Source organism: Coturnix japonica, chromosome 16, assembly GCF_054131305.1.
Source record: "Coturnix japonica strain WE chromosome 16, WE-NBRP24, whole genome shotgun sequence".
NCBI lineage: Eukaryota > Metazoa > Chordata > Aves > Galliformes > Phasianidae > Coturnix > Coturnix japonica.
Genome location: NC_140678.1, coordinates 3,710,626 through 3,728,461, shown reverse-complemented (window position 1 = coordinate 3,728,461; position 17,836 = coordinate 3,710,626). Strand labels below are relative to the sequence as shown.

At 48.6% G+C, this 17,836-nt stretch overlaps 1 protein-coding gene across 1 annotated transcript; it reads right to left on the bottom strand.

Annotated features, from left to right (window-relative positions):
• Positions 1-5,151: 5,151 nt before the first annotated feature.
• On the bottom strand, positions 5,152-6,472 carry LOC107325332 (E3 ubiquitin-protein ligase RNF167-like). The gene has a single exon (XM_015886068.3). The coding sequence runs from the start codon at positions 6,234-6,236 to the stop codon at positions 5,247-5,249; it is 990 nt and encodes a 329-aa protein (XP_015741554.2). The 5' UTR covers positions 6,237-6,472; the 3' UTR covers positions 5,152-5,246.
• Between the last annotated feature and the right edge of the window lie 11,364 nt (positions 6,473-17,836).

Below are 17,836 nucleotides of genomic sequence, written 5' to 3'. Positions count from 1 at the left end.
CTATCATTGCTCAGATTTCTGGAATAGTGTCTCTGCTGATTTACAGCGAGGGAAAAGATTTGTGGAGAAATAATGTTTTTTGGGTCAGGGAAGGAGTCTTGTGCTGGATCATGCCTCATCTCTTTACGGGAGGTGTGGAATCAATCTTTGTGATTAAGCAGGAGCACAGATAGCTTGAAGCCTCGGAGACTTTGCAGTCTGCTCAGGTCTTGGTGCAGATGCAATGAGAAGTGCTGGATCTCTATTTTCCAATTATGTTTGAAAGGGGAAAAGTACCAAAAAGCAGAATCTTTCTACTGCAAATCAGCCATAGAGCAATGGTATGATCCCTGCTGGGAACGAGAAAGGGATGGAAGTAGTGCAGCAGAGCTGCATCTTGCTCCTTGTTTGTGCAGCTCGGGGCTGGCACATGTTTCCTTTGGGATAAGGGAGTGTTCCCTGTATGGGTTTGACCTCTGCCCATCCAGCCCCAGCAATTCCAGCTGGAAGCATCCATGCTGCAGTACTGCTGTGTGCAAACAGTGATGCGTGAGCTCAGAGCTGCTGTAGCAGAAGCGGATTTAGTGAGTCAAGCTACTTTTTTTTTCCCAAGCACTGATCCCATTTCCTTGTATTCTTAAGTAGCTTCAATCCATCTTACTGCATCACAGAAACTGTGTTGATTGTTCTACTGTAGTGACTAATAACCAGCAGTACTCTGCAGATTACTCCCGAGTGCTGGATTCCTGGCTTAGCTGTACCAGGCTGCTGTATGCAAAGGCACCTCAGGGTAACCTCATTTGGTATGGCACGTACAAAACCTTCTGCTGGCAGGAGAGGTGAACACCATGGTGTGTGAGAGAGGCAGAAGGGGATAAGATAAGCACAAGAGGAAAGCAGGGGTGTTGGTGGAATGGAGAAGTGGGCTTTAGAACCCGGGGGTGGGAAAACTTCACTTGGAAAAGCAAGGGAAGGAGAACTTGAGATTGGATGAAAAGAGAAAAGGAAGAAGCTCTTAGGTCATGAGGGCTACAGAGAGCCAATAGTACATCCCTGTATGCTCAGGATGTTTGAGGAAGAGCAACAGAGGAATCTCATGGGCTCTTACAGCAGGAAGGAGCACGGCTGCTGGAACCAGCCCCATCCCTGCTGTTGGGTGCTGCTGTGCTGGTGGGTGTGGGGCTGTGAGATGGCCCTGTGGTGAAATTGTTTCACACAAAGTTGTGCTGACCTCATAGGAAATAGGTTCTGCAGTGTGATGGTGTGGGAGGTACAGCCCCAGGAGGGAAGGAGGGCTTCATGCTGCAGCCTTTGGGTAGCAGAGGCTCCTGGCCTGTGGGCAAGCACGTTCTGTCCTTCATCTCCTCCCCAGCTGGATTATGGAGATCAAAGGTAAGGCTCTCTGGTGCTGTTACACTATTGATGTCAACTGGGTTGTGCTGCAGGGAAGTTGGTACTCTCTTTTTAATTACTGTAGGTATTAAACTTGAGTGCTCAAGGTTGAAATTCCTACCTTTGGCCTTCACAGGACCTACAGATCACTCAAATCTCACTTAAACCCTCAAAGTAGTTCTTTAAACGTTGTCAAGGCTTAGTGCTACCTCTCAGCATGAGGAAAATGTCTATGCTGGATAGCTGCGCATGGGGGAGTCATCCCCCCTAATTGCTCCTGGTAATCTATAGCATCGACATTCTGGTGGTTAAGTCAATAGTTCCCAGCACCGGGTCATCAGCTGCTTCCCTCTGGGTCACAGTCTGGTGACTCTCCCAGCAATATACTGAACCATGTTTGTGCACGAAAAAAGGCCAGCAATAAAACGTGAGAGAAACTGCAAAGACCCCCCTGATAAATGAGATCAGTAAGTCATTCTTTGAGGCTGTGCCGGAACCTGGTTATTGCTTAATAGAGTATGTGCAGTGGAGCTTGGTTTATGGGGCCAGGAGTTCGCTGAAAGGAGGAGGACTCCTGGCAGCTCCTTTAAGCACAATGTTTGGGTGCTTTCACATCTCGCCCGGGTGCTCCTGCAGAGCAGATATCAGCTCCTCTTCTCCTAGGGCTCCCTGATGAGTCCATCATGTTTTTGGCTGTTGCCAAGCTGCTCCTGGCTGGATCCACGAGACTGCATTCCCCCTCCCCTCACTCCTCCTCCTTCTGTAACTGGGTTTGTCTAAACTCCCTAAGAATCCTCCTGTAGGGCATGTCAGGGTCACCTCCCAGCATGGCCATCTTCAGAGCTCATCCCCCCATGTTTCCCCTCTCCTAACTCACAGCCCATGGATGCACAGCCCCATCCATGTCCGCACAGTCAGCTGCTCAGCACCAGCAGGATCCAGACCCCTCCTTTTCCCTCTGGTGCTCTCCATTGTGGTTTATTTTAAATACAGGGATGGTGCTACCTCTGGAGAAGTTAATAATCCTCATTCAAGGGCTGCGTGTCCCACCCTGGCAATGAGCTAACCTCGCTGTGTTAGCAGTGCCATTAGTGCTGATGGAGGGCACTGGATCTGACAGCTGTAGGGCTGGAGGTCACGTTTACTATGGCACACACTTCAGATTTTCAGTGTGATAGGCTTTGATAACATTAAATGGAGTGAAGCACTGCTCTCTTATCCAGATCCTGTTCCTTTTTTTTTTTTTCTCTCCTTTTTTAAATGAAGGCAATGCAGCATTGCATTGTGAGAAGGATCTATTTTTCTACTGACCCATTTCAGTAAAATTCAACCCATCTAGAGCATGTGCCGCTTTGAAGATGGAAAATATTCACAGATATTAAGGGCACTACGATCATCTCATCTCTGCTCATGAATAATCCATCCCAGAGAATTCCCCCTCGAGATTCCCTGCAGCCCAGCATGCTGCAGCTGGATGGCACCGCGGCTTTGTGAGATCATCCAGAAACACCTGGCTCAGGGCTTTCATTCAACCTTTCCTTCTTCAGCCCTGGGATGGGTGCTCGGGGACACAGCAGCCTGGTTCAGCCCTTTTGTGGCTCCAGAGGGCTGCAAACAGAGGCTCTTCAGCCTGCTCCCTTCCTGTTTGTAGCATCTTTGCTTCTTCAGCGAGAGTAGTGAGCGTGCTGAGATGGGAGTGCTGCTGACATCTTTGCTTTTATTCCTTCCTTTTGTGGACCTGAGGTCACTGATCTCAGCAGGGTCAGTAGGCCCAGGAGAGCATCCAGGTCAGCTTCAGGTGCTTGGCAGTGGATGAAGGCAGTTGTGCAGCTCAGCAAAGTTATTTCCATCTCTTTAAGAACTTCTGACAAGAGAGTTACTTCCAGAAGACAATTCAAAGCACTTAAATGAACTTCCTGCACTAATCGCCCTGTGAAGGAGCATTTCCTTCCTGGATGGACACAGCTGCCTTTGCTTCCCCAGGCACCTCTGGGGCCTCATCCAGCCCTGGCAGTGATGTGAGGCTCCCAGGAAGCTGCATACCTTGCACAAAAAGGGACTTACGAACTGACTTAAAAACCATTTTTCCCCATTTGTTCCACAAATGAATTGAAGCAGCTCAGTTGGACGACTTGCAGAAAGACTTGTTTCCATCAAGTCCTTGGAAATGCTGTCATGTTTCATTCCAGGAGAAATTGATTTAAAACTTCTCCATTGCTAAAGGAATGCTGGAAGTGCTGTTTTCTCTCCTCTCCCACCTGAAGCTGTCCTGGTTTCCCTAGGCAGGAACAACAGATCCAGTTCCAGCTTATCTGTGGAAGTCACCTGTATTCATGGATTTTCCCCAGCCCATACACTGTGCGCTTAACTTAAAGGAACTCAAGTAATCCAGAGGCTGCTGTTTTCTGAAATCACCATGATTTCCATGCAGACATTGTGCTGCTCAGTTCCACAGCATGATTTTTTCCCAATGGTCTTTTAAAAATCTTTTGAGTCTCACTGCGGCCATTGAAAAGGAAAAGACTTGAAGGCTGTGGTGTTATTTGCTGGCCACATTAGTCGTCTTGGTCACGGTCCTCACAGAGTGATCTGATAACAGACCGCTTCCTGGGTTCTGCCATGGCTGTTTTATGGTTGGGGGAGAGGCTTTGATTTGGGTGTTTGGTATTTACACAGCTGTGAAGGTTGGATGCCTCGGTCACAGTATCTCAGAGCTGTTTGCTTCCTTAATTTTTGGCATTTCGTTGAGAGGTTTATTGCTTTCTCTTACATGAGATTAAATGCTAACGGTGATTGTGTGAGCATTCCCAGCTCTGCACCCCCCTCCCATGCAGTCTGTGACTGTCTGTGTGCTCACCCACAGCAGCTCAGAGCCACCTGAACCACCCCAGGACTGAGCGCTGCATTCTGCCCCCTTGTAAAGCAGAGCTGGAAACTCAGAGACATCCAAAAAGTACTGTTATGCCTCGTGTATCTGCAGAGGAGATGATCTCTTTGCATCATGTTCCTACATAAATCCAGCAACCCTTAAGAACCCCGGGGTACATTTGGATGATGTATTGGAACAACCCAGGTAGGTTACCTGTACTGTCACACCAGCCTCTGTGCCAGCAGGCGCAAGCGGCCAATTGTGCTCGAAAGCATTTCATCCTTTTCCCACCTCCCCAGCTCCACAAAGCAAAATCTGCTGTAAACACCTCAGCCTCCCATCATCATCACCTCCTGTCTGAGGAGATGGGGCTCCAAGCACCCTCAGTATTTCCCATGTGGTTTCTCTGCTGGTGCAGCTCAAGGCTGTGCTGCCCTTTACAGGGCTGTGCTGAGCCACCCAGAATGTTGGGACAGTGTATGTGTGTGCTGGGTGATGGGGAGGTGCTGGGCTTTGGAAGGAGAAATCACTTCATCTTTATATTTTAGCATCCCACATTATTTCTCCTTTGTACTGTGGTTTGTCAGAGTGGGAAATGGTTCCTTCCGGCTGTAATACACAAGGGACAGATCTCACCCAGGATGTTTGGGTAGCACTGAAGAGCAAGACTCAGTGTGTGCTTATGTATCTACACAAAGATATTTTGGGAAGGAATGGAGGTCTTTCCTAGAAGATGTTAACAAGATCCAGTACCAAAGGTACTTAAATCCCTGCTTCTTCCCTGTTGCCCTGGCTTAAGGAGGTTTTGAAATTTCCAGCTGAGATTTCATACCCTTGTGTTGCAGGGACCAGAGGAGGGGAATCAAAACTGCACTGTTAATTGCTTCCCAATAAAAGCCTGGAGCGAGAGCTTAGGGAAAGCACAGGAAAAGCTTCACTTGGTTTAATGATAACTTATCCCACTCACAGCTCAGGTGGTGATGTCATACAGTGAATCAAAGCCTTCTCATTCCATTATGTTTTCATTATCTTCCTCCTCTTCTACACACTCATCTTCATAATCATCTCTGAATGTGTCATCATCATGACCCTGCTCCTCCTCAGTCTCATCTTCAGCCCCATCCTCACTCCTCAGCTGCAGCAGGCGGTCTGCTTGCCTGTGGTGGTTCACCTGCTGCTTGCAGAAGGGACAGGTCTTCTCCCTGCTCTGGGTGTCAAACCAGCTGTCAATGCAGAGGTGGTGGTAGGTGTGGGCACAGGGCAGGATCTTCAGGAGATCACCTTCCTTGTACTCAGACATGCAGATCACGCAGGACTCATATTGGTCACCCTGCCTGTATGTGTACAGCTTGATCTTGCAAGCATTCCTCCACCAGCTTATGCCAACCATAGCTGAAATTGTGGCAATAATGATGTAGACCATGTCCCTGAACTTTGACAAGATGTGAGTGCCTTGCAGCATTTTATCACTGCTTTGGTAGAGACATAGATTGTATTTGGGTGGTATAAGTCTGACGTATGCCCCTTTCTCACATTGCAAAGTCTTTTGCAAGTGAAGGGAAACAGATTTTCCAGTGAAGAGTGATGGTATTTTTATCTGCTGCTGAATTTCTTTGTCATCAGCCATCATGGACATCAGGTCCTCTGAATCCGTGTTGTACACAACTGCAGCCTGGTACCCGGCCTGCTGGGCACGAAGGACCTTCTCAGCATAAGGGCAATCGTGCCCCTGGATGAGCGCAATGTATTTCTCAGAGGCTTTCCTTGGTGCTGGGGGATTCAGCACCGTATGGCAGGCGTTGGGTGGTATTGCCCTCATCAAACGTCCCATCAGCCCTTCTGCCGGCAGCTGCGGCCCAAAGCACGCAGGCAGAGCCTTATACACAATGCATTCGGAGCTGTCATTGTAAGCCACGAGCCCAAAGGCTTCTGTAATGGCAACCTTGTACATTAAGTTGGTGACCACAAGGCCAAGAATTTGGGGATGAAGACTCATGGTGAGTGTAGCCAAGTAGCTCTGAGAGCAGATTTCCAGGCTGGTACCAAAGAAGGAATGTAAGGGACAGTCACAGAGAAATTATCCCACCTGGGTTCTACTGCCGTGCCATGACTCAGGGCCACACTAGGATGGAGATCGGTTTGTGTCCAGGAGGTTTCTGTTGGTTTTCCTTAGGCTTGGAGGTTTCCAGGTCACAGTTTGTCCCTATTCTGTTGTCTCCAGCTGCTAAGCAACACCTTCACATCATCACTGTAGGTCTGTGACATCACCTGGGGACTTTTTGCTAAGGCAGGGTCATGTAACATTGCTGGCACCCCCCTGAAACCACTGTTCACCCTTATTTTTTTGGTCTGCTTCAATCATGCATCTTCTTCATCTCCCTCTGGGTACTGATATGAGGCTGGTTTCTCTTTTTGTTGATCAGTGGGACTTCCCACCAGCAACGTGCCCACTGCAGATGGAAAAGAGTGCTTCGTGCTGGTGGCCAAAGCAGTCCCTGGGAAACCCATCAGGCAGTGAAGTGAGCTGTTAGACTTGGCCTCAGTCTGCTCCTGCAGTGCAAGTGGTCAGATTGGTCTGAGCTGGACTGAAATGGCCAGAGCTTCCAGCCATAAAATTCTGGTTATGGTGAAAAAGCAGAGAAAGGAATGGAAGGCATGAGGAACAAGTATGTTCCTCCTGCAAAGCTCTCATCTTTTAGGCAATTCCCACCTCAAACAGCAACTGCACAGTGCCCAGAGGAGCACCAGGCAATAGCTCTCCTGGTTGTCGAAGAAAACTAGGTCTGAATATGCAGTGAACCCAGGTCAGTTCTGAATCACAAATCCCTAAAAACCTGTACCTTTTAACAAACAACCCTTTTTGTTTAACGATCCACTTGGGAGCAGCCCTGTGGTTCCCGGTGCAGTTGTGTTGGACCTGTAGTTAAAAAATCACTCCAGTACTAGGCAACTGATTTGTTACCTGCCCCCTTGGGCTCTGCTTGAGACAGATTTCACTGGGAAAAGAGCTACAGAAAATGTCAGCAGACAGTGTGTGTGTGTGCCAGAGACTCCCAGCAGCTGTGATTTTAAATCGATTTTATTTTCCTCTCATCCAAAGAGTTTTACACTCACAGGAAGACATTTTGTTGCATTTTAAAACAAAACAAAGTAAAGGTTTGGGGAGGTGGGTGAAGCCAAGTGCTTCCCAGGACAGTAAGATGAAGAAGAAAACAGAGGTATGTTAGGAAATCTTTTGAAGGTCCATTTTTGGCTTTGTCTTTTGCTAGGTCTAGAAAAGGAGACTTGTGTTGGTGCTCGTGGTCACATGTGGGACCAGGGAAGGATCCCCTTTGCATTCCATGCAGACAATACACTGTACATTCTCCAGCTCTGGCTGTGTACTGTGCTCTTCTGGAGGCTCCACCACCATCTCTAGATGCTGTATCTCCTAGAGCCAGCCAGGCATGAGCTGCGGCCCTCAGCAAACCCCTGAAAAACAAGTGTTGGTTTCTCAGCAGTTCATAGCAGTACCCCAAAGGGACATGTGGGTAAAAGGACAGATCCTCCTGAAGAGGCTTGAGAGTATGGAAAAGGAGAATGAGCAATGAAAGGAAATAAGCTGAAGTCTGGCTGGAGAGCAGGATGCCCATATTCTACCCACAGAGCAGATAAAAAACAACATTCCAAAGTGCTTTTGCAGAAGGAAGGAGAGGAAGGCCATAGAAGAGCTGCTGTCAAGGTGGTCATCAGCTAAGGGGCCAAGGTGGTGGTTCCCTCCATGCTGCCCATTTGCACCAGTGTTGCCTGCCTCCATCATCAGGGCCCTGAAGGCTTTGGCTTTTGCTGACTGAGCTGCACTTCCCACCCCTGCATGGGGCTGTGCCAGGCTGTCTTGAAGTCCTCTCCAATCACACTTATTACAGCCAGCACTGAACTCTTCACATCCTGTCCTGCCCCTATTACATTCATCTGTTGAATACATTGCAGATGCTCCTGGACATATTCTTGACCCATTTTCTCTGGAGTTCCAGCAACCTACTTTGTCGGAATAATTGCAATTTATTTAAATGTCAACAAGCCACACATGGGAGACAGCAGTTGTGTGCAAGAGCAGAGCAATTACAGGGAGCAGGGTCCCGTTTTACCACTTGAACAAAGATTCAAGCTAGAAGAAAGGAAAGGCCCATTTACCTCTATTAACTCATTGTTCACCCCACCGCTCCCAAAGTCCCTCTAGATTCCTTTGGATACCTTCTTTGTTGCTTTCACTTTGTGCAGGATCTGGGATGAGATGCCCAGCTCTTTCCACAGAAAAACAAAAAGAAGTCCTTCTGACTATAGAGGACTTTGGTGTTGATTTAGACCCCACGTAGCTGCTGGCAGAATCTACCTCCAGTCCTGCCCAGATATCCTTATACTGTAGCAGAGATGCCAAAGAGGATGACTGATGTGGACGGACTTAATTGCAACGCCTAAAAAAACATGTGTAACAGGCACCTGGACTGGCATTGGTTTAACTTGGGGAATAAGTCTAAATGATCTTTATCCTCTGGGGTTTTTGCAGCATGAGAAGAGCAGCCTGGCAGTGTTATAATGTGAATTTGTACACAGTCAGACTCCTTGTCCTTTATCTGTGTTAGGCTGGCATCAGAGGTCCACAGGCAGTAGCATTATACCAACAAACGGCAGCAGACTCTCCCTGCCCTGACCAGCCAAAGGCCAGCAGCAGAAAAAGCTGTGGTGGAGTTTAATGCTTTGCTTAAGATATCTTGGCAAGTATCTCTGGTTCTAGCTCAGAGCCCTGCTTATCAGGGCATGCTGCTTCTTTGGGGTCATGCTGTAGGATTAGAGAGGACCAGGCTCTCAAAGTAAAATACCAGTGATTTGCTGTGAAGGAAGATCTGGGGCCATCTAGTGACCTTCCAGTGAAAACCTTTGTGCTACCAGTGCTCCCAGTTGTTCCTGACAGAAGGAAATGTCGGACACGCTCCCTCCCTCTTGCTGACTGAGCAAGTCCCCATCACTGCATTGAGCTGGCTGGAAGGCAGACCTGCGTCCTGTTATGAAGGATTCTATTTTATTTTTTGCTAGGAGCTGATTTAGAAACTGGTGCATGTAACCACCTCCTTTCATCTAGGATCAAAGGAAAGAATGACCCACGTCTTTACAGTAGGGGTAGCTGAAGCTGCCAGAGTAACCATCCGAACTGTTGTTAGGTAGATGAGAAATGGAGTAGTGTGTGTGTAGAAGTTTTGTGCCTCGCTGTGTAGGGAATGAGATGGGAGAGGAATGGAAAGCAGGTGTGTGGAGCATTGCAGGCTTCACTAGTGTGCAGCATTCCCTGCACGTGTCTGGCCACCACGTGAACCCGTGCTCTACCAGGTGTCTCTCCTGGATTTCCCAGGAGTCTGGGCAATCTCTCCTGTGTTATTACCTAGTACAAGCATGATAATCTGGGCCCTAATGTGAACAGAAGATTATAAAGCAGTGATTTGTGGACCTGCTACAAGAGTACCCATAATCGGCTAATGCACACAATTAAAAAGGGCAGTTGAGCAAATCTAGGCCATTGTAACTTGTACCCAAGTTCTGGAAATAGATTCCAGTTCCAGCTGTTTGCTTTGCAATGGAGGGAAACATCTCCATTAGATACCGGTGCTGGCAGTAATGTCTTACCTTCTGTACTTTTGGCGAAATGCCCTGAAAATCTTGGATATAAAGCAAAAACATCCTCTCCATTTAGCAGCTTTTTGTTCTTTTTGAACTATGCGCAAACAAACAAACAAAAAGAAGGGAACACTTGTTTCATCAACCTAGACTTTCTGCTTTAAAGTTACATGATAACTGCAGTAATTGGGCCCTATGTTGGAATAAACCTGTCTGTGCAAGCTTTGGAGGGAGAGCCTGAGAAGCAGAGGGGAAAAAGGAACCTCAAGAGGAACAGTCTGGGGCTCTGGCACGTGCTGCTGCGGCAGTTCTGCAGCTGTGGACCTCACAAATCTTCTGGATCCAAAATGGGCAGAGCCAAGGATACGTACTCAATATTTCACTTGTCCTTTCAGTCTCTATTCCCTTACTCCTCCATTTCCAAATGTTTTTAATCCAGAACTGGGCTCATGTTTCCTGAGAAGCACTGGCTGGAGCTTGAGTCGTGGGGAGGGTGGGAAACAGAGCTAATAGGAGGGTGCATGGAGAGCTTGGTGCTCTAGGATGGAGGCTGGGCAAGCCTTCTTGGGCTAATTCTGCTCACTGTTGTGTGCTTGTAGGGGGAACAGTGCTACAGCAGTCACTCTGCACCGGCAGAGCGGGCAGGTCTTACTCCCATGCTGGGTGCAGTGCCACAGGTCGATGCACTTGCTGTGGTATGCGTGGGAGCAGGAGAGCAACTTCAGTGCCTGGTGGGGCTTGTAGGCCTGCAGGCAGATGGCGCACTGGGGGTGTTCGGCAGTCCCCCATAACCTGATGGGGGGGAACGCCAGCTGCCCTTCCTCGCTCTGCTCTTTGCTTCGCATCCAGCTCCTGTACCACTCCATGCATCCTGCAAGCAGACGGGTGCCTGCTAAGATGGCGACCAGGAAAATGGTGGCCTTGCAGGCGGGCAGGATCAGGCTGTAGTAAAGCAGGTCTAGAGAACACGTGAGGCACCTGGAGGTACAGCAGCTGGGGCTGCCCACAGCGTGGCTCCAGGAGCAGCGCTCAGCCTGCAGCACAGCAGCCCTTTGCTCAGTCTGCCCGTCCTTCCTCCAAAACCAGGCACCCACCTCCACAATGAAGGGCACCACAGGCCCTCCCTCACCCTTCTCATCACCTCGTGCCACGTCCATGCAGCCCTGAGAGTCTGTGCTGGCCGTGCACCCACCTTGCCCAGCACAAGGAGAGGCCTCAGCCCTGTGGCACTGAGGGCTGTGTGCTGAGGCATGGCCAGCAGTGGGGCTGTCCGCCATGTTGGCCTCGGCCAGGGGCAGCCCTGGATGTGTGGTGGGAGCCGGTCCTCCCGGCCCAGAGCTGTTGGCACAGCCATCCCCGGCCTGCTGGAGGCACAGGAGCACAGCAGCGACACAGAGAGGGGGCAGGAATGGGTGCCACATGCTGTGTAGGCACTCAGTGGCACCTGAGGCAGCGCAGGCCCCGCACTGACTTCCAGAAGGTTCTCCTGCCTGGGCTGCACCTAGAGGGGCCCCCAGCATCCCCTCATGGCTCTCCCATTGCGTTGCCCGCTCTCCGTGCTGCAGTAATGCAGCCAGCTCACAGCAGCACTCTCTCCATCCTGCTTTCTTTGCAAAGCTACACCATACTGGTGAACGTGCACACATTTCCAGCTATTCCTAATCTCACTTTTCTCTTTTGTCCCGGTTTTCTTCACTCACACCCTCAAAACCTTTTCCCCATCCCACGATAGGAGCCACCATAACCCACTGCCTTGTACCCCCTGTGGTCACTCACCACTTTTTTTTTTGCTCCCAGCCAGCACACCAACCCCTGCCCACATTTCTGTGTGTTCATTCCTGTAACCCCATCCCTCCTGCTTTCTTGGGGTGCTGCAGGCTGTTGTGTGCCCGCCCCATGGAGCTGGCGGCGCGGCGGAGCCGGGAGCTCCCTGGGGTAATCTGCAAAGTACAAGTTGTTATTACTCACTACAGCAGAACAATCAGTGCAGGCTCTGTAATGCAGTAAGATGGATTGGAGCTGCTTAAGACCAGAGGAAAATGGAATCGCTGTCTTACAAAAAGAAGTTTAGCTCCCGCAATCCCCCGCTGATGAGTGATGAGACCTGAGCAAAAGCCCAGATTTGAAAATGGCTGGATTTGGGGAGTGAGGCAGAACTGTGCAGCAAGAGCCAGAATCAGCCCTGGATCACGGCATGCCACAGCTATACACCAGATCCATCTTGTAAAGGTAACTCTCTTCAAGTACAGCTCTTTTCTTAGTAGCTGTGGACCTTCACCGATCTGTGCCAAACTGCAGCCAGCACATCCCCGTGTCAGGATTTAGCAGCTGAGTTACACAGAGCTCCTTCTTCAAGACCTGTGTGGGTCTGTGCTGCTCAAGTTGCTTTGCTCATCCTTGCTGCTGGTTTGTTATAGACATGGAATTGGAAAACTGACATCAGTCGTAAAAGCAGTAAACCAGCTCATTCAGGCTCCAAGAGCCAGCAGAAATGCTGTAGGTATCACAGCTTTTTGTATCATAAAATGGGCTGGGATTTCCTCTCCTGCTGAGATGAGAATGGCCTAAAGAGATCTCTTACTGCAGCAGAGAACTAACTGCTTCAGAAAAGAGATGGGATTTGAAATGAGAAGGTTGGAAAGGAGGAAACAAAGCTGGGGTACAAAGAAAGAGGGTGCTAAGAGAAGGGAGGAGCATGGCTGTGCTTGGCAGCAGTACTCAGGGAGGGATCTGCACTGATTTTACCTCCTAGAAGCAGTCAGCAAGGGAGATTTTCCCCACATTCCTCTTGGCACTGCCAGTGCTGGTGTCAGTGTGCTCTGCTGACACGGGGAATTGGGAACCTATTGGGAGCAGCACAGATGCTCGGCTGAAGGGGCTCTTCTGTCACTTTTGATTCAATGTTTGCTGAGCGTGGTGTGTTGACAGAGATAAGTTGCTCAGAAATAGAGAACTGTAGCTTTCCTTGTTACTGGGGAGAACAAGAGGATTAGACCTGTGTCGCCTTTATTTCAAATGGAGGAGCTCATCCTACACATGGACTTCTCCACGTTTCACTTCTGAACGTGGGCCCTTCCAGCTAGAGAGGGAAATTGCAAGGTGGAAAAAGCCACGAACTTCCACCAGTTTTATGGTCATAAAGACCCTGATTTCTTCTCATGTGCTTCCAGGGAATTTCAGCTGTGCAGTAATAAGATCCAGGTTATTACGTGTTTCTTATTTCTTCCAATCTCAGTGTGACTCTAGCTCTCCCTCTGCTTTACCGAAGATGACTAGCAGTTCCTCTACTGTTACATTAAGGTGGCTTTAAAAATGTAATATACAAGCAATACAAACCTTTGTAGTCTAAGGCACAAAACAAACTCTAACTGCTTGGGATTAAGGAGATGGTTGACTTAAATCAGCCAGTTTCTTTAAATACGTTTCTCTGTTAGATGTCAGGACTGTTTGCCTAAGAACATCTGGCAGGGAGGGAGCGAAGCATCTTGGGGCAGTGATCTCTTCCACTGGCACATCTGTATGTGGAAGGAAACATCTGTTTGACCTGGAGGTGTGATGGTAAGCCATGGCAGTTCTGTCTATTAACATGCACCTGTCAAAGGAAACTTCTCCCCTATCTATTTAGCTTGGGTTCATGAGCAAGCATGCACACCATCATGAAACAGCTTATACCTCTCAGCCCTTGACTAGGTGCAAGGTTTTTGTTTTTGGCTCTTTTAATCTTGAACAGCTCCAAATTTATTCTCATACTTGCATAGGACTGTGTATGATGGGTGCTCTTCCCTAGATGGGTTTCTTGCAGGGAGCTTGGGATCTGCACCAAGCTGTGAGCGTGTGAATACTGTGACCCCTCACAAGTCACACTGTCCTCATTTTGGTTTTGTATCTGTGAGCAGCTGTTGCATCCTCTTGAGGTAAGGAAGCTCGAACCCAGTGATGGCACATGTGATTTCAGATGCCCTGACTGCCTGTTACCACACCAGGGGATTTGTGATAGGCTTCATCTCCAGGCTGTGCTCTCGGTCTGCAGCTGGAGATGAGGAAGAACTGCAGCCTGAGAGGCTCTGTGGTATCTCAGAGGGTTTCTACGTTTGCTAAGAGAACATATGCTGACTGCTTTGCTCTTTAGGGTGAGAAGAAAACAAGTAAGATTTAGCAAGCTTAGAGAGGAGCAAACAGCCAGGTGTGTGTGTATGAGGGTATTGGTTTGGTGGTTTTTTTCTGAAAGATTTTCTTCAATGCTAAATTATCAAACTTTGCTATGGTTTAATTTTGCTGGTCATAAGCTCCCAACAGGACACGCTGTGAGCAATTGCACTCCAGATGGGCCCCTGAGGTCAAGGCAGAGGTTTTTAGGAGGGAAGGTTACCCAGCTCTGCAGAGACGTTGCCAAGGTGAGGCTGGAGGGGGATCTGCCTGCAGCTGGGAAGCAAAGGGGAAGATTTAGTTTCCCACATCGTCACTCTCTCATTTAAAGATCCAAGGTGAAGCAAGAGGCAGGCAGGCTTAAACTGATGCCAAAGCATCTTCACAGAGGTGTGCAGAGATTTAACTGACTTGGTATTCAACTGATTTAGCTGCTGCAGCTTCAGACCGTTAATGAGCCCCTGGGGAAGGAGACAGGGAGGCCTGGAGAGGCCATGGTAGCAGCCCTAATGCAGCCACAATGGCTGAGCTCTCACCTGCTGTAACAGGCAGGGGCAAAGTTGAGCCTGTGCCCCACTCAGCTCCCTGCTTCTCTTTCTGCTTGTGCTTAAAGTGACAGCTTTATGCTGGGAACAGCAGGGCTTCCTAGGAGCCAGCATGGTTGCAGGCACTGTGTGTTCCTCCTGTCTTGGGTGCTGACCCCACCGTTCTCTCCTCGCGTGCTGCAAGCCAGCATTTGCAATCTGAAAGCATCGCCTTCATTAGCAGAGAGCCGTCTCCTCCCCTTTACCATTTCACCCACTGCTGTTGATTAAGTTTCTCTTTGCAGCTCTTCCAGGAAGCCAGGGGCCTGTTGTTTTGGAGATAGCCTTAATTTGTTTACTTGTGCATATGTTCCATCTTGTACAATGATGCTTCGCAGCTGGTCTCCAGCAGCCTACGGCACTGGAGAAGCAGCAGGTTAAGTTTAAACCAAAGGAAGTCGCTGAATACCGGCCTGACATGTTAATCCAAGTGCAGGCATCCCGAGATTGATGTGGTAAAGCATGTTGCCATATTGCTTTAGATAGCATCTTTACCTTTATTGCTGGCTTCCAGCACAATATGGGCACAATAACAGTTGGCTTATGCAGAATATAAGTTAAACACAAAGATTTAAAGATTAAAAAATCCCTGCCCTTGATTTTACTACGTAAATGCTCTCAGACAGTGAGTCAGGCATTAGGCTAGAGAAGTTCTTGCTGGATGGGTTTTTCAGTTGTGCTCTCCAAAGTCAGACACCTGCAAAAATGCCTTGTTTCCAACATGCTGCCTTCCTAGGTGCTCAGGAGCTCACAGTCCCATGAAGCCTGCACCCTGTGAAAGCATCCCTGGGCTACCTCTTCCCTGTAAGGCTCCTGTCCTGTGCCTGTTGGAATCACAGGTGTGTTTCTGACTTAACAGGGAGACATCAGAATAGTGGTACATCAAAGGGATTCATCAGCTACGTTGGGTTTTGGGAGAAGGAAAATGGCAGATCCCTTCTGGCCTACAACGTGCAGAGTGTGGCCCTATCAGAGTGAAAAAAATCATTTGGATATTTTATTGCTACTGTAAAGCTGTTGCTTCTTCCCCCTACCCACCTCCTAGAAAAAAACATAGAAACCTTGTTTAATTTGCCAGCTTGCAAATGGCTTCTGAATAACACAGTTGTCTTTGGCTCAGTCGATCAAAGAGCTCTGCCCATGAGAACAACAACGCTTTGCAGCCCGAGATTAGTTTTGTTTTGGAAGAATTGGATGTGTCTTTGTTGGTTTTAAATGAATCCCTTTCTAGATTGAGGCTGAGCCAGACAAGTGAATGCATACAATCAATATTTTGCAGAACTGATGGAAAATTAGCCAGGTTTAATAAATGTCATGCATGGCTTCCTATTGTAGCTGTATATCAAAGGAAAATAAATATATTGACTGGATCTGCTTACAATAGCATCTATAAGTCACTGTGTGAAATAAGCCAATTGCTCAAGTGGTTATGTGAGGCCATGTTGATTAGGATAGAATAGGATCATGTTCTGGACACATGGATCCTGTTCTTGCTAATTTGCTACATGACCTTGAAACTGGGGCCAAATTTCCAGGTGTGCCACTGAAGTTCTTTTGCCTCCTGTTGTCTGCAGCTTTATTTGAAATGCTGGGGGTTTATTCCTTCACAGCTCCATGTTCTGCTCACCACCACTCATACCAAGTGAAGCTGAAGTGACCTGTTGGTACTCCATTCCATTGAAACAACTCATAACAGCCTTCTTAGGTTTATTGTTTCATGGTGGCTTTATTTTTTGGTGGGTTCCCTTGCAGTCTGGTGATGCTGCTGCTCATCTCTAAACTAGGTCTGCTAGAGATTATTGCTGATAGTGCTCTGAGGCCCACTGCAGCAATGCAGCAGAGAGGTAGGAGTAGGCAAGACTCAAATCCCAGGTGAACTGTTTTCATCTGGAGCTGACCATTGTTTTCTGGGATTCAGGTAGAAACTGCAACTGTTTGTCCCTTGCAAATTTTCTCTTGTGTTATTTCCTGTAATTCGTGCCTTCCTGCAGTAGATAAACTAAAGGCATGTGGAATATCCAGACTTTCATCCATCTTTGTTTGCTTTGGCCATAATAGACAGTGGCCACACAAATGTCCTTTGGAAATTATTAATGTGAGACTGTGACTGCTGCCCCCTTGCTGCTCCACCTATTGGCAGCGGAGAAACAGTCATACATAACTGTACACAATTTGAACACATTGCACTTAATCCTGTGTACAGCTGCCTGTAAGGGCACATGACGGCAGCGCACATGGGCAGCGCTGCTGGCAGAGCCAGACGGCACTGATGGGTGCAGCAGCCCACATGGACATTGCCCTGTAACAGTTCACTCCCTGGTATCTCTGCCACTGTCCTTTTGGTTCTGTGCCCTTTGCCTGAAAACACTACAGATTTTCCTAAGGGTTTGCATGGTGAATGGCTGGGAGCAGATCCATGGCTGGAGCGAGTCAGCACAGTTTCAAAGCTCTGGTAGTGCAAAAAGGGATGGTACTGGTGGTGGATCTTTCCCCTGCTATTTCATGTATTGAGCTGTAGCTTTTTCTGCAGCTTGTCAAATGGAAATGGCCCTTCCTTCCTGGTAATGAGGTGAAAGCTTGAACAGTTTTCTAACCATGCATCTGCGAAGGGAAAATAAATGGGGAGGATGAGCAAGTCGTGAGTGGGTGTTACTGGTGGGGATGTTAAGCGTATAACATAATTTATTGCTTAAGTAACCTTGAAACAGCGTTCATGGCAATAGAGCTGCTACACTGGCACTGTGGTGGGCAGAGAAGGAAAGGAGCCCTGTTAGTGGGATGCAGCTAAGCATACACCTGCCATCATCATTCATCATCCAGTTAACCCTGCAGCCAGACTTCACTTCAGAATCCATATTTCCTTCTCCCTCCCCTCCCTCTCCACACCTGTGTGCCACCACCAGCCATCAGTGTCCCCGCTCCACAGGGAAGGAGCTGCTGAGTGCCTGCAATGTTCTCACAAGCAGCTGCCACTGGTGATGTGTGTACAGAAAGCATGGTCAGGCAGATGAGTGCATGGAGCAGAAAGGTTCTCGTGCTGACAGACAGGAGCGGAGAGCACAGAGCCCAGATGAGTAGAGCCTGCCTGCAGGTATAGCATTGAAGAAGTGGGAAGGTGGGTGCATCAGACCGCTGGGAGCCATGGACAGGTGAGCAGTGAGGGCAGGGGACATGGCTGCAGCAGTAAATGTCACTGCCGTGCTGCAAAAAGAACTGC

What these genes read in the sequence shown, in the direction of transcription:
- LOC107325332 (XM_015886068.3), bottom strand. Translation starts at nt 6,236, where the DNA reads ATGAGTCTTCATCCCCAAATTCTTGGCCTTGTGGTCACCAACTTAATG.